At 43.1% G+C, this 16,194-nt stretch overlaps 1 protein-coding gene across 13 annotated transcripts in view; it reads left to right on the top strand.

The window, feature by feature from the left end:
• RASAL2 (RAS protein activator like 2) overlaps window positions 1–16,194 on the top strand; it is a 176,932-nt gene that overhangs the window by 118,067 nt on the left and 42,671 nt on the right. For 12 of the 13 annotated variants that reach the window (XM_038183330.2, XM_038183332.2, XM_038183331.2 and 9 more), the window contains one exon: window positions 2,895–3,001. In XM_038183330.2, the coding sequence (XP_038039258.1) occupies window positions 2,895–3,001 (107 nt within the window). Of the gene's footprint in view, window positions 1–1,950; window positions 2,127–2,894; window positions 3,002–16,194 lie in introns of those variants that run through there. The other variant, XM_021272312.4, reaches the window with a different exon arrangement.

Raw genomic sequence — 16,194 nt, 5'->3', positions numbered from 1 at the left:
AAGATTATGCAAGAGTAGCCTCTAGCATTGCTTGTGGAGCCGGAGAGGGAACTGTCTAATTTTTTGCTCAGTGATGACAGTATAGATTTTTTTTTTTACACAACTCAGCAAAAATTCTGTTCTACGGATGTCATGGCAGCGCCGTTAGTTTCTGAGTTTGAGTTAACGTCTCCTGACAATTGTGCTCTATCTAGGGCCTTCAGTTTCCTGGGGACTGAGCATGCTGTCTGTTAGCTCTTGCGTTTTGGAAGGGGAAGAGAAGGTAGTTTTATTTTTAGGTTGTTACAGGTGCCTCGTGAATATTTCATTTTCCCTTTCCCATTTGATACGCTTCCGTGGTGGGCTGAGAACAGGAGAAACTCATTGCACTGACGGAGCCTCAGTGGTTTATTTGCTGAGAACCTGAGTCGTTCCTGGACAGATGTGGTGGGAGGGGGGAAGGCGAGGAGAGCCGGCCACGTTCCTTGGTGCAACTTCAGCTCCCTTTGCTTTAATCAGAAACTTCTCCTGATCTCCCAGCCTCGCAGAGCGACCACCTATTGTTGAAAATCGCGGGGAATTCGGGCTCCTGTTTTCATTTATGACTCAGCAAAGTTAACAGACTGTGTTAAATTACTGAAGCAGCTTTGATGTGATTTCCTGTGTGTGAGAAGTGGAGAAAGCCAAACCTATTACGTTACTCATTACTATTCAATCTAAAATGAAAGGTGCTCGCTTTACTCCCCGGTTCCAAGTGAATATATCGCTCCCGTTTGCTTTCATTACATTTACAAGGAGAACAGCAAAAGCCATCATTTAAATCCGACGTAATACGGCTCTCTTTGGGAGAGCTGAGCTTACAGGAGCTGCAGGAAATAAGTTTTTCTTCTGAGGGGAAGGGGGATGCTCGTAGCGGTGTAGGAGAGCACGTTTTTGGATGAAACCAGCCGCCTCTGCAGAGGCTGCTGAGGGAGCAGTGCTGACCATTACACAGAAACCCCGATTTAGCACCGGCATTTGGTTCTCTAAAGGTGCCCTGACAGGGACTTACCCTCCAGCACCGGGCAGGCGATGCCTCCTGAGCTGTGCGGGGCAGTGCCCGATGCTGCTCGTCAGCCAGAGGAGAGGGCTCCCCGAAAGCAGCATCTCTCTGTTGCTGTTACCGGCAGCTCTGGCAGCCCGTGATTTACTTGGTTCGGGGCGAGCGGGGCTCGTGCATCATCCTCGCGGTCGGCAGCGAGCCGTCTGCCCTGCCCATTTCCCAGGGGTAGCTGCAGTGAGCCTTACACTTCGCTCCAGAGCCCGGGTTAGGAGGCTCTTCTCCCCGCTTGCAGTCCTCTCCCCATCGATGGTTACGAGCAGATCGAGAGGCTGAGTGTTAGCGGTCGGGTTTTTCAAAAGATAAATATCTACAGCGTGAGACACTAATACTGCAGGGTCCGGGTTTCTTAGCCTCTCGTTCAGTATGCTCCATTTTGTCGTTCTTGAAGCATCCATGGGAGATCCGTGCTATAACTCTGATGACATGGAAATCCGGAATGCAAAGCCATCACAATGGCATCGCAGTGTTATCCCTGAAGAAGGCTTTTCTCGGTTTTTCGTCAGTTATTTTGAGAAAGGCGCTGCTCTCGTGGCACCAGCTGGCTGTATATCTCTGTAAACCCTTTTTGCTGCTGTGAATCAGGATATACAGTGAAATTTGCTGTCACGGAGGGAAGCCGGCAGTTGGGCGTCTGTTAATAGCCTGAAAGTAACTAATGAGGATGTGCAGTCGGAGCGATTGATTGAATAGCTGCAGTCCTGTGTGTTTCTTTTTCACTTGCTCGCTCGCTTGCTCTCCGCAAGCTGTGGGAAGGGAGGGGAGCAGAGACCCAGCTTTCTCCTAAGTGGAAGTAGCACGGATCCCCAGGGCCGGGAGGCCAGGAATGGAAGTTTAAGCGGCATCTGTCTTTGAAAGGAACACGGCAGGAGTCAGAATGTCACTGGCTGGAGTCGCCGTTTATTCCTTTTCTGTAGGATTCAGAAGATAACAATAGACTTTCTGCTAGGAAGTGATTTTTTTCCCTCCCCGTGTTAGGATGTTTTGTGAAGCTGGATTCCTTTAAGGCTGGCAATTGAGCCGGAGATGGGCAGCAGTTGCGATAAAGGTATCTGTGTCTGTGTGTATGTGCGTGTGTGTGTGTGTATCTAGCTAGGCATAAAAGAGCATGTATGCGTAGTATACGTGTGCCTGTATGCCAGATTTTTTAAAAAAATACTGTATATACTTTGTAAGTCAATAGAATCAGATAGAAGCATATCTTTTATGAATATTTGTGCTCATCAGATCAGCCTGCGTGGATTTAAGATGCCAAAGTCGTGTCTTAGTAAGGTCATATTGCCAGAATGATAAGTTGACCTATTTTTTTTTTTTTATCTGCGGAGATATATATGTCATATTACCCGGGTTGCTACAGGGCTTCTGGTGGTTGTAGGGTTTGAGCAAGTTGTGTGGTCACATAAGACCGAACTTTGACCTCTGTCAAATTGTGTTCAGCTGTGACTAGAATTGAATTTCTCTGTGGCTTCATTTTAGTTACCAGTTAATTACTGTGTTGCTTATGTAAAAAATAATAATTTAAAGTTCTCTGAATATTATCTCACAAACAGCAATATATGTTTGGGTGTTGATCTTTACCAGCACTTTTCATGCCTATTGCCTCCAATCAAGTCAGATTCGCAGCCTTGAATCTGTCAGTGGAAATGCTCCTGTAATTTAGGGAGCAAATAAGACAAAAAAAAAAAAAATAAAAATAGGTGAGTGTAATTCAGCAGTTTAGTGTGTACTGGAAACTTTGCTGAGGAGTCTGTCCTGTACAGCATAAAATTCCCCACCCCCCTGCACCCATTCACCCTCTTTTTCTTTTCTTCCTCAGAGGTCCCAGCAGAGAGATCTCCTCGCAGACGGAGCATCTCCGGGACCAGCACATCTGAGAAAACCAACTCCATGGACGCTGCAAATACTTCTCCTTTCAAAGTACCAGTAAGTGTGCCTTTTCTACAAAGGAGGAATTTATTTTTTTCATGGAATAGGAGGAGGAGATAAAAATATCAACAGGGCTCTGGCAAAAAATGAGTATTTACTTAATATTTCCAGTTGACCAAGAAGTATTGGTATCAACTGTCATGTATTATAGATGAAATTTCTGGTAGATCTATAGCTTGCTTATTTTCATTGGATTGATCTGAAGTTGCAAATAATGAAACATCAGTTCAAATATGGGCAGCGACCTATATAAATGCTTTTGAAGTCGCCGCCAGGGATTGCATTACATATTCAATTTTTGACTAGGCAAAAACTTCCTTTATGTTAGTGATAGCATGCTATTTTTCCCTCAAGTCAACGAACTACATAGCAAATTGAAATGTATTTATAGTTTACTCAGAAGCTGGTGAAATCTCTGCAGGTGTGTTAATTGCTCTTTATCTCTTCAGCTTTTGCTGTGAGTTCAGCTGGCTGTGAGTCTGCATCAAATGTTTTTGGCTAGAATGTGGATTTTCTTGCCCGTGTCAGTCTTCGGCCAGTTTATCCAAGAACAGAAAGGCTTTTCTATTATTAGACTGAGGGCAAATGCTTCAAGTTAAAATGAGATGCTCAGTTTTATCATCTTTTGACAATAGTCATTCATGGTTTAAAATATCTTACTTGAATATTGCATATCGTTTCATAACCCCCCCCTCTTTTTTTCTTTTTTTCTTTTTTTTTTTTTTTTTTTGGCTAGAAATCTGTCTCATTTAAAGTCTGGGGGGGAGGAGAGTTATCTAGAGAATGTTGTCTCTTCTTAAATTATGTGTGGACATGGATACCGTTTCTGTACCTCAGTGTATATGTTCTTCCCTTGCTTTAGATAACATTCATCCATTTTAAACACATTCCTTAGCTCACTTTGTATCCAAATGCATGTAAAAGTTGTTTTCTGATTAAATTGTACACTGTGTCATCTCTAAAAATAAGAATTTAAAAAGAAACAGCTAAGGATTTGATAAGAGCTATTTAAATTATAAAAGGGTTAAAGCTCGCCAGAGTGTATATAAAAATATATCATGTCTAAAACAACCTATAAACTCAGGATTTAATGGAATTGAGAAGCGGAATAGAGCAACCTGGTTGCTTCCTAAGTTCCTTCATTCAGGGGTGAATATACTGAATATCCATCCTTGGTTCCTGTCTAGAGTCATAGAATAATATAGATCGGAAGAGACCTCTGGAAGTCTATGATCCAACCCCCTCTTTTAAGTTGGACCAACTTCTATCAGGCTGCTGAGGGTGTTCTCTGGGCAGGTTTTGAAAACCTTCAGGGGAGCAGTTGCACAGTCTTGCTGGACAACCTGCTCCGATGTTTGGCTGTTCTCATTGTGAAGAATATTTCTTTTGTAGAGGCTTTTTTGTCAGATCGTACTTCAAACCTCTAGTATCAATAGCTAATTATCAATTATGATAGTATCAATTGATACTATTTTAATCCAGTTAGAAAAATAACTGAAAAAGCAGTTAAAATAGAATGTTTTGCTTAGCCTTGAAGAGAGAGAGCTTTGGGGGAAATCTTAGCAACGTGCATAAATGCATGATAGAAGGGAGTAAAGAAGATGGAGCTGGGCTCTCTTTGAAGAAGAGGTAATAGTTGCAAATTGAAATGCAAGAAATTCCATTTGAATGTAAGAAAAAAACTCTTTTAGTGTGAGGGTGATTAAACACTGTAACAGGTAGTCTAGAGAGGTTGTGGAGTCTCCATCCTCGAAGATGTATTCGAACCCCAGCTGGACACACGGCCCTAAGCACCGTGCTCTACTTGGCACTGCTTTGAGAAGGGGATTTGACTAGTTGACCTCCAGAGGTGCCTTCCTACCTCAGCTGTTCTGTGCTCCTGCCTTCCATCACTTCAGTGATCTGTTTTCTGGGCAGTGCTTTGTGGGGAAAAAAAGGGTTTCAGTCTAGTTAGATGTGAAGCTACCACAAGAATATTCTGTTATGCCAACCTCTGAGATTTTTATTCTGAACCCATATGGTCCATATGATGTCAGGAGGATTTCTGAACTCAGAGAGGCTTCATAAGTCCTAGCTGTTCTCACCTTCATTTATAAGAAATTCTCTGTTTTCTTTGTTTTCATCTATAAGTAATTGTCCTAGCCTGTAGATCTACACACATGTTGTGGTGGTAGCCTGTACCTAACAACTGTAAGCTACCTATCAGAAGTGCTTGTTTACTATCTGTACTGTTTATTTTATCTCTTTTTTTTTTGTTCCCCTTTTTTGGACGTTGTTGTTGATGATCCCATCTGTAGGTAATGTTTTAACATTTCCCTAATTCTTCTCTAATAGTTCTGCAGTACTTCTTAGCTCTTTCCCCATTTCAAACCCAGAACTTTGCAGAATGGTCCTCATTTATCCTGGCAATTTATTGGGCTTTTTTAGGACTCGGGCAAAGAGGCTCAGGAAGCAGTACATGGCTGCCTTTCTTGGGCATAAACCAGCAGAAAACTAGAAGCTATTTGTGCCACGTGTAGCTGGTATTATGCTGCTTTGTCTGTCCGGCCACCTGTATACCCAGGAGCATAATGCACCCTCCTGTCTTTCTCACAGGGACGAGGCTTCTGGCTTTGGAGGTTTTGTTCTGAATAGTCCATTTATACGCCGGTACTCCTGAGCAGGTTGTGGTGCAGGTGGGGGCTGAGATCACCCTTTTTTAAAACAGGCCAACTTCTGATCTGTTTAAAAGAGCAAGCTGCAATTAAAGTCAGATCGCCTAAGCATACAGATGAGCTCAAACCAAAACTCCTGAAATAAAATACCCTGCTAACTTTGTGGATTAGTGCAGATCTAACGAGTGGATGATAAGACAGGGAGAGGAGGATTCATGTTTCTTCCTTTGATTTTCACATTAAGAATTCGCCAGCTCTCAGGAGGAGGTGGATGATCTGGACACCTTGTGGAAGTCTCCGACCACTGGTCTGAGAAGAGCTCCAAGTGAAGGGTGTAACGGGTGCCTATGATGGCTTTAAAAATCTTTTTATGAGGTCATCTTTATTTGACAGGGATTTATTGTACACATAATAGAAATGAATAATCAGAGCAGTTACATTTTTGGTTTTCCAAACATTGACACCCACATTGTGAGTTGGGGGGCTAAAAGCAGCTGCAGGGTGAGTGCTGTTTCAGTTAGCCTTTCTGCAGACCTGCCTCTGTGCTGTACCTTTTCTACACCCTGCTTCGACTTCCGAACAGAAAGCAGCTTAAGGCAGGGGACAGCTTAACCTTCTTCCATACTGATGAAAAATTATGCTGAGACTTCCATAATAAGTTGCTTTTACAGCTTTTTAAGTTTGCCTCTCAGAAAAGCTATTTAAAAACTGTCTTCTCAGTCGGGCAGTGGCTTCCAGCATGTTCTGTGCCATTTTTTTCCCTTCAAACACCAGGCAGTGATACTCACTCAGAACAAGGCATCTGTTTTTTTAATACTGCTAATTGGCATTTGTTTGGCATCTGGAATTTTGATTCATAAGAGCATAATGGCCTTTAAGCGAACATCTCCTTGACGAGACATTTTTTAAGTAGTCTCTTCAGTGGCAGCGGTCAGTGAGGGATTTATTTTAAGGGGCTGACGTGTAAAGTTCAGGAAATTTGCCTTCTTACCTCTTGCATGTATACTGGAGGAAAAAAGATTTAAGCTCCCTACTGTGTGAAAAGTGCGATTTCAGTAGTTATACTCTTTCTCAGGACCAACCACTTGTGGACCAGCACGTGGAACATGCTTGTTCTGGTTTAGTCCCACCAAGAGGAACACTGTGGGTTCTACTGATGCTGATGTTGTACAAGCCACATGTGCGGAGATGAGAGCTCTCGTCCTTTCTTTTCTTCCCCATTTCCCCAAATATCGTGATCTGCGATTAGTCTCCATCTAGGTTCACTTGTGTTAATTGTCATCTGACAGAGGGTGGAATGGCACAAAAGGTAGGAAAATTGCGAAGGGGAAGTGTGTAAGCGTGCTCTCTCACATACAGACAGATGTGTGCTGTTTATAGAGATTCATCTATAGGAAAAGTCATATTTTTAATAATGAATATTACTTGCCTGAGCAAATAGGAAGACAGACGGAACCGGCTAGAAGCAGGCATCATGACGCATAGGTGGGCGAGAAACCAGCTTTTCCCTTCCCACACACGCTATGTCCTGGCAGTGCCTCCGTCTCAGTGCATCCCGTTCCCTACTGATGCACTGTCGGGCCCCTGTAGCACTGCGGCAACACACCGTGTTCTCTGCCACTGGAACTGAGGGCCCAGGGTAAATAGGAGACTATTGGCATTTTCAGACCTCCTGAAGTGGCAGGCTCAGAGGGGTTATTGGTAAACCACTCTTCAGGCTCACATCACTCTCCTATTTTGCGTCTTCGGCATAGGGGTTTAGTGAATCGTTACCACAAACAATATATCATTCATCCATGTCTGCTGGCTATTAGAAAAGGAGGACAAGAAAGAGGCAGAAAAACAAGTGCAAATGTGATAGAAAAGCCAAAACATAATCTCTGGAGTAAATAAAATGATTTTTATAGGAACTCTACGTGAATGTGATTGGAAGACCGATACTTACTGGTTGCCTTCCTTGGGTTGTTTCAAGTCGAGAATATAATTGGATCTATAGAAATACAGTCTGCCTCTTTGCTCTTTAAGAGTACTGCTAAATGGAACAGAAGACAATGCAGCCAGCCTAAGTGAAGGTCAAAGCTTGATGAGATCTCACGGCTGCCCAGCCTCATCTTTTATGCAGTCAGCAAGATTGTTGCTTCTCCAGAGCGCTGCTCTGCTACCGTCATGCTGCCAGGTTAGGACAAGTCTGATCTTTTCTGGCCATGTGACTCGATGGCCTGCAAGTACATATTTTTAATTCTGCGACAGCGCCAATGCGGAGATGGAGCTGTTGATTCACATTAATGTGAGGCATCACAGCATCCTTCATGAAAAAAACTGCTCAGAGCTGTCCTCCCTGTTGTAAGATTAACGTTTTTCCTTCTACTTCCCACTCCATCTTTTCTCACAATAGCACATCTGTTTAAATCTGCTTCTATCTTTTTCATCTGCTGTTACGATGGTTTAGGTTTGTTGGTTATTGCTCCATGGGTTTTGTGTCTTAAGGAAAAATGGGTTGTCTCCAGGATGCTCACCCAGCTCTCATCTGCGTTCTTATTCTGGCAGAAAGGCCGTTCATAGGCTTGGTAACCTTCACAACATCTTTCTGCCAAACCAGATTTGTTCATCATGTCAAACTGTTCAGAGCTGAGTCAAATGGTGGGTAAATCCAGTCTGCAACACCGGCTGGTGGACCTCAGCTGCAGGAATGTTCTTCTCATTTTTGTTATAAGCTTGACTTTATCTAATTCACTTGCAATTAGTGTAGGGGAACTATGACTGTATATAGCTTTAAACACCTGGTCATGTTCCAGTCTGTCCTTGGTTCAGTGGTACTTCAGTGTGTACCAACTCATTCATTCCATTCTTCACCTCTAAATCACAACTTAGTCAAGTTATGTGCAGTTTTATTAATACTTTCACTGCAAATCAGTCATTCTCAACCTTTTATCACTTTTCTTGCTTTTTCTTTCCTTTTTTTTTTTTTTTTTTTTTTTATATTCCCTTCAATTGACTCACATAGTTCTTGCACTGAAGTTCACGGGAATGTGTGTTATCGGTTTCTAATTGCTCACAACCCTTTGTGTTATTTCTCTGTCCTTGCTGGCCCTTGCTTCACCTCCTAATTTAATATAGCTCAGTGTAATTAATGTGCTGTTTAACTTTTCTTCCAGATCATTAACAAAGATGTTAAACAGAAGCAGTCATGCCTCTATCCCCATCACATCCCATTGGACTGTTTCTCCTACCTTGACACCTTATCATTTGTCATAATTACTCTTTTTAGATATTCCTGCAGCCAGTTCTCAGGTTTGTGCTACTAGCTTTGTCAAAGCTCAGTTCCATTAATTTTTCTAATTAGTATGTACACTGTGTTATCAGAAGGTTTTCTGAAGTGTTGGGCTGCTTACTGGCAGTGTGCCAGGGCACTAAAGAGCCCGGGTCACAGAAATTATTGCCTCCTTCCCGACGTAAGGGAAGGACGAAAATGCAGCCGCCTGCATCCTGCTGGGGCGAGCTGAAGGCCACCACTTGCTCTCCACGTGCTTCACCTGCCACAGCCCATTTGTTGATAGATGCTGGTGTTTGATTAAACACGTTGATAGATGACTTCTTTCTCATAATATTTATTGTTTATCACCATTGTTTTGGACAGACTTCTGACCTTTATTCCCCAATTCGAGGCTATGAGCTTTCAAATGTGATCTTTTCTTATGCTAGTGCCTTATGCGAACAGCTCCCAGGTTCTTCTCCCCGTTGTGACCATGTTAAATGCCTTGCTGAATTGCGATCTGAAAGGCTGTTGTAGCTCTTTCCAGCTATCCGGTAGCTCTTGTTTCCTCATGAATTTTTCAGCACGATACCCAGTGACTTGGAAATTTGATTCCTTTAGTACTTTTGACTGCATATCATGCAGAGTACAGGCAATCTTCAGATACATGTTATTAAAAGATACATTATCAATGTATCCCCGTTGTATCATTTCCGTTCCTCTGGTTTTCTTAAACATGTTCGTTCTACCCTGCGTCCCTTCTGTGGCAGTAGATAGTTTTCATTGGAAAGTCAAAATTGTAATCTGGCCAAATCTGCAGTGCTGTCCCACCAGGGGAAAAATATCTTCCTGATCCTTGCTGTTGATCAGCTTGTGTCCTGAAGCATGATAATTGCTCACTCTTGTTATTTTTAAACCTGACTAATGCAGCTACATATGTTGTTCTTCCTTATATAAACACGTAATCCTTTTTTAATCTCGCTGAAAAATTTGTCTGTATAATATCTTGTGGAAGAGAATTCTACCAGATGATTTATAGATAGCATTAGAAAAGGTCTCCTGACAATCATTTAAATTTGCTGCCTCTCATGTGAAATTGCCCCTTGGTTTTGTTATGTAACAAGGTGCGTGCTGGGCTTAGTTAATTCCCATTCTATTTGTTTTATACATCTCTAATCCCTTCTTGCTTTTATTTCTAAAATAAATAATCGGTCTTTTAAAATATATCTTTTGGAAATCCCCCTCTTGCCCGCCTTTAATCAGTTTTTACTTCTGGAGTTTATTTTTTTTTCTGGTTTTGCTGCTGAGATGAGAAGATCAGAAAAGGATGGTGCATTAATGTGAAAGCAATGCCGGATTTCCATAATACCACTTCCCTCTGATTGTGCTTTATCCTTTGTTTGTACGTTGGGGATGTTCCTTATTGTCCTCTGCCTGGGCACAAAACACCTCTTCAGTCACATAGTGCCAGGCTTTTGGGATGAGTTGATGGTGGAATTTTAGACCATCTCAAGTCACTGTCTTGTCCTTTATATCTCCACAGAGGAGGATATATAGTGGTTTTCATCTGCTTTTCTGCTGCATGAGTGGCTCAGAGCCTTTTCAAAGGTAGTCATTGCTAATATTTTAGTAATGAGTGTTACTGGGCTCATAAGCAAACTGTTCCACATCCTTGCTACTTACAGTGTTGGTTTTTTGTTTGTTTTTTATTTTGTTCTACAGGGGATAGTAAACTTCACTGTGTTTGCTCCTCATTCTTGGAATATCCTGCTAGTCATATCATTCCATTTAATGATCTGGCCGTCTCCCCCCGCTTGCCATAGCTTTACAAAATTACTGGCACCTCAGAGAATTTTCACTTGGCTCCAGTTTCTTTTCTTGGTAGCTGCTTTTGAGCAACTTAAGAAATGAGGTGCTTCATGTACTTCTAATGAGCAGCAGTTGGGAGGCAGTTCTGTCATCGTCCGTAGTCATCTGAGTGTTATCTTTGTAACCCATCCAGTCCTTCCCCTCCGAGAGGACGAGTCTCTTTGCTCTGTAAATGAAGTTGCCCACCTGCTGTGATTAATAATGCATTAGTGCTCCTCATCGAGAATCATAAATGTTCAAGATGTGTTGCAAACCTGCAAAAAGCAACGTGTTTGCCTCCAGAAGCGCACGAGATAGGTAACGGTGCTGCAAACCACAGCACGGCACATGAAATGAACCTTTATTGTTACCCATTTCACTCCGGTTTGCTTTGAAACTTCCGCTAATAATGTTACGTGCTATTGATTGATAATTCATATTGTAGTTATGTATATTTTTATTGGTTCGGGGGTGAATTAACCTTTGACTTCTGAAACAACAAAGAGAACCATTATTTATTATGCATGGGCTGTTCTCTCCAAAGTGAAGAGTCAGTATGTCTTCTGGGAGCAGCAGTCGAAGAGTTGAGCAGTCCGTAGTTGGGCTGTCTTTGAATTTGTGGAAGAGTTCGTGTGGTGTTGTGCTGACATTAAGGACAGATGGACAGTTTTCATCTTTGGCACAGATTTCCCAAAGCCAAAGCAGCCCTTAACAATAACCAGCCCAGAGTTTAATATACATAGGGGTCAGGGTTTACATGTTTTGCCTGCGCAGCTCTGTATGATAGATAAATAAAAATAAATGTTAAAAATCCTGCTTTCACACTTCTCCTTTGGCCATTTTTGTCTGACTGTGAGTGAGATGGGTTGCTTCACTTCCAAATGAGATGAATTGGATTCTCAGTGGAATTGGGTTATTTTTAGATGTTGTATCATTGAGATTTCTAAGCCTTGGGTTTGATGCTTTTGGCTGAGATGCGGAGTGCACTCTGAACCTCCTCCACGTGCCTCATTGAGCATGTGGCATTGCTCCTGCTTTCCCTCTGTCTCTCTTTTCCCCTAAACCCATGGTGCTGAGAGGGATTTGTACTGAGATGTGTCCTGTTTGATGTGGACCATCCAGTCTGTCTCGGGAGGGATTAAGGCATGGTTCTCCTACAGTTGCTCTCTCCCTGGACTCCCTTCAAAATACATGTACATGGGACTGGTCTTTCCCAATTACATGGTAGATAATTTATCCTACCACATATTTTGTATTTTTTTACTGAGATAATCTCATCATTTCTGGCAGTTTGGGTAATAAGCTCACATGTTTCTTGTCAGTGGGTGCTTTTTTAAGGAGTAAAATTCCAGCTGTTTATAAAAGTGTTTCATGATGTTTCTTAAAGCTCGGATACATCATCACTGCATTTAGGCATAAGAACCAAACAGCAGTGTTAAAATAAGTATTCAAAAGAAATATATAGACAATAACATAAGAAGTAAAGCCTTTTAGTGTCTTTAACAGTACAAGCTACAGTTAGTAGCATTGGCAGAGTTTTCTTCTATTTAGTAGGAAAAGGAATTTTTTTTCAGTTAGACGGTTTGTTGCAGACTGAAGTTTATTTTTCAACTCTGCATACGTTTTATATCTGCAATCTCCATTTAAAAGGATTTCTGTTGGCAAACGGAAGTCCAAAAGCTCGGCTCAGTTCTGGCACATGTGAATTTCTTGTTCTGCTCCCAGGTTGTCCATCTGGAAGCGCTGACCCTGCATGAGCTGCCAGCAAGGTGCAGAGAGCAAATATTACAAATGTTTTCAGGTGTTTTGAGGATCACCAGCAAGCAAAGTCTTTGTTTGAATATTTTTTATTATTAAGTGTGTTCTCTGTTCTTTTTTGTTATAGTCAGTCCTGGGTAGCCTCATTCAATCAAAGATAAGGAACGATCTGTGAAGGAATAGATGAAGTGCAATTAACCCAAGAGTATGTTTCACTGATGTTTAAGCAATGCCAATTTAAAATTGTGTATGTGCACAGAAATGACTTCACGGTCCCTCTCTGAGTGGGTTTCGGATTGATGCAATAGAAATACTTTTTCACCCTTGCTGAATTGGGTCAGCTTTGTCTTATTTGTCCTTAAGGGGAGAAAAACATTTTATTTTGCGTTTGCAATCTGAGTAGCCTGAGAGGTACTGGAATGAAGCCAGGGTCCACCAGATCTGAATCCCTGTAGTTGGGTTTGTTACCTTTTGTGCTGAGAGGTCAGAATACACGAAAGTGCCTTTGAAAGCGCTTTACATCCTCTACTTGAATTCCAGCAGTGGCCCCAAGAGAAGCCCAAGAGCATCTATTGATTACAGGGTTTTTTTCAAAGGCATTTTTTCAATACCAGGACCAAGAAAAGTGTGGGAACATGGGCAGAGTTTGAGTGGCATACACAGCTAAAAACACGTCTTCCTTTTCGACAGTACCTTTTCCCCCAGCACACTATGTAGATTGGTTTTGGGAGGTACTGTCTTGGTATAAGGTCATTTTTTTTGCACTTTATTTTGTTTCAGTAGAAAATAGCGGCTTTCATCTCGGAGGAGCCTGCTGGGAAGCCTCAGAAACTGAAGGGCAGCCTTAAATGTAGCACTACCTTCAGATGCAAAAATCAGATTCCTTCTTCCTTTGTCCCACACGGCACCATCCCAGAGGCTGCAGGGCACCCTGATCTCTCTGTGCTGCCCACAGACAGGCACTTTGTGGGCTCTGGTGCGAGCCAGCAGGTTGTTTCCTACACAAGTATTTGGGAGAGGGTGATCTGCATGTGCTGGAAAGATCCCGAAAAAAAGCAGAATTGGGAAATTGGTTTGGAGAAGCTTATAGATGAACCGGACCAAATGCTGGTTTTGATGTTTGGAAGTGATTTTGTCCTCCAACAATTAACCTGGCATCCCTTAATGAGAAGAAGGTAATAGCCCTTTCCTTTGAATACAGTAGACAAATCTAATTTTCTTCCTCAAGAGGTGAAAGACGTGAGATTTTTCAGGCTAAAAGATTACAGATAATGTCTTGTTTTGCTGGGATGGCCTAATTCTTAGGAGCCTGTAAAACAAACAGGTTGGATGCTTCCATCTGGTTGAGTCACCTGGAGCCAATAAAAAAACCTCTTGCTTTGTCAGTGTTCTGTGTAGGAGAGAACAGAAGACCTTGTTGTCTCCGATTTGCTGACTTCTGTGTTACAGGAGGCAGCTGTGGGCAACATCTGTCACCTGTCCCAAAGGCAGCTTGAGGGGCTTGCTTTGCAAACATCTTGAAAGTCGCTGTGCTTGACTTCTGTCCTAGCAGAGCACGGATGGTGGGACAGAGGGCTAGCCCCAGCTGGCTGTCGCTGTCACTACACCTGTCCCAAAGCAGGGCTCTAGATCTGCATGTTCAGTCCACACCAAAGAAAATTAATTTTGAGCAACTTGTACCAACCAGCCTGTAATACTCTTTAACAAACGTGGTTTTGCTCGCATGCATTTGGGAGATGTCCTGACAGCAGTGCTCTATCTATGCAGCTGTTCCGTGAAGGAGCAGAAGAGATTCAGCCAGTAAAACGTTGTTTAATCCTATGGATTAAGAACCTTTATATTTGCTTTGATCATACCAAAGAATGTATGTGCATGCATGCCTGCAAGCTCCGGAAATATTTTGACACCGTTTGGTTTTGCATATTGCATAAAGTAATTTAAAGGGCTGGAGGAGAAAATCAGCCGTGCAGGTGTTGAAACACTTCCCTGAGCTCCCCACCCGTACAGATGCACGCGCCCTTGTGTATCAGTAGTGAGCTGCGCTCGTATCGCACTGGTGGTCAAACAGCTGTCGTTCCTGCTGATGTCTGCAGGAAGATGACTGCAAGGAGAGGCTGAGGTCTGGTTTATCTGGGAAAGAAGAGGCTGAAGGGTGACAGAAGGCAGCCTACAGCCATGTAAAGGAGAGTTAAAAGGTGATGGAGCCAAACTTTTCTCCATCGAGATGCTCTGCAGAGGCAGCAGCTGCAAATTGCTGCTCAGGAGGTTTGGTTGAACACCCACAACACTTTCACTGGAAGGTCATGCAGCACTGGATTGAGTTGCCTAGAGGAGTGGTGAAATCTCTGTCTCCAGAGGTTTTCAAGGTTTAGCTGGACAAAGTCAAAGCAAAGCTGACTTGGTGTCGTGTTAAAGGGGTGTAGCTGATTAACCGTTACGGGCCCGGTTGGATTCAGAGTACTGAACCAGTCGGACATTCACCAAAACTGGGGGTCCGTTCGGACATTCACCAAAAACGTAATAACCACCTGGGGGTCCGTTCAGACATTCACCAACAATGCATTAACCGTCTGGGGGTCTGGTTAGATTCAGAACACTGAACTATCACGGATAACCACCCTCACCCTAGTTGCATTAATGAGAGCTATCACAATGCAATCAAGTATGGTTTATTACAGCAACAGATAATCAGGTTCTTTTGGATTGCCGGTGATAGTGACTATCTGCAAAAGCAAGCTAGTATGCATGAAATACACAGGTGTTACAGGTGTTACAGGTGTTCTAGGTGTGGGTTCTAGGTGTGGGTTCTAGGTGTGGGTTCTAGGTGTGGGTTCTAGGTGCGGGTTCTAGGTGCGGGTTCTAGGTGCGGGTTCTAGGTGCGGGTTCTAGGTGCGGGTTCTAGGTGCGGGTTCTAGGTGCGGGTTCTAGGTGCGGGTTCTAGGTGCGGGTTCTAGGTGCGGGTTCTAGGTGCGGGTTCTAGGTGCGGGTTCTAGGTGCGGGTTCTAGGTGCGGGTTCTAGGTGCGGGTTCTAGGTGCGGGTTCTAGGTGCGGGTTCTAGGTGCGGGTTCTAGGTGCGGGTTCTAGGTGCGGGTTCTAGGTAGGTGTTACAGGTGTTACAGGTGTTCCAGGTGCGCAGCCTAGAAATAAACACGTTAAAAGGATCAAAGACTCTATAGAGATTTATAAGCAAATATTCAGATCTCACCCAAAGGCGTCCCAATGGGGGGGGAAGAGAGGCTCAGCCCGTCGACTGATCCCAGGAGTCAGGAGGTCCTAAGGATGTTGTATGTCCTCGGGATGGTATCTCCCCTGACGATGGTATCTTCCCTAACATCCCCTCTCTCTTGGGCCAATTTATATTATTTTCTATCTTTTAGGTGGAGCTTGAGTGGCTCTAGTCAAGCATATCTTAGTTATGATTGGTGTAAAGTTTTCCCGTCTCCGTTTAAAGTAATAGGCTCCGAGAAATTCAGGGCGCATGCTCAGTGAGGGGTGGTCGCACCTTGGAGGCGGGTAGCTTTTGGGATGGAGGTGTGTTTTGGTATTATAATGATATTATAATGAGCAAAAAGTACACTAGGGTACAGCATTTGTCAAAACATGACAGGTCTTTGGCTTAGGGTGGCAAAAAGTGCAGCTTTGTGCACAAGAACAATCGAGGCCCCACCTGATTACAG

This window comes from Anas platyrhynchos, chromosome 8 (genome assembly GCF_047663525.1).
Source record: "Anas platyrhynchos isolate ZD024472 breed Pekin duck chromosome 8, IASCAAS_PekinDuck_T2T, whole genome shotgun sequence".
In the NCBI taxonomy this organism is placed as follows: Eukaryota; Metazoa; Chordata; class Aves; order Anseriformes; family Anatidae; genus Anas; species Anas platyrhynchos.
The sequence above is the reverse complement of the archived record's forward strand: the minus strand, read 5'-3'. Positions and strand labels throughout refer to the sequence as shown.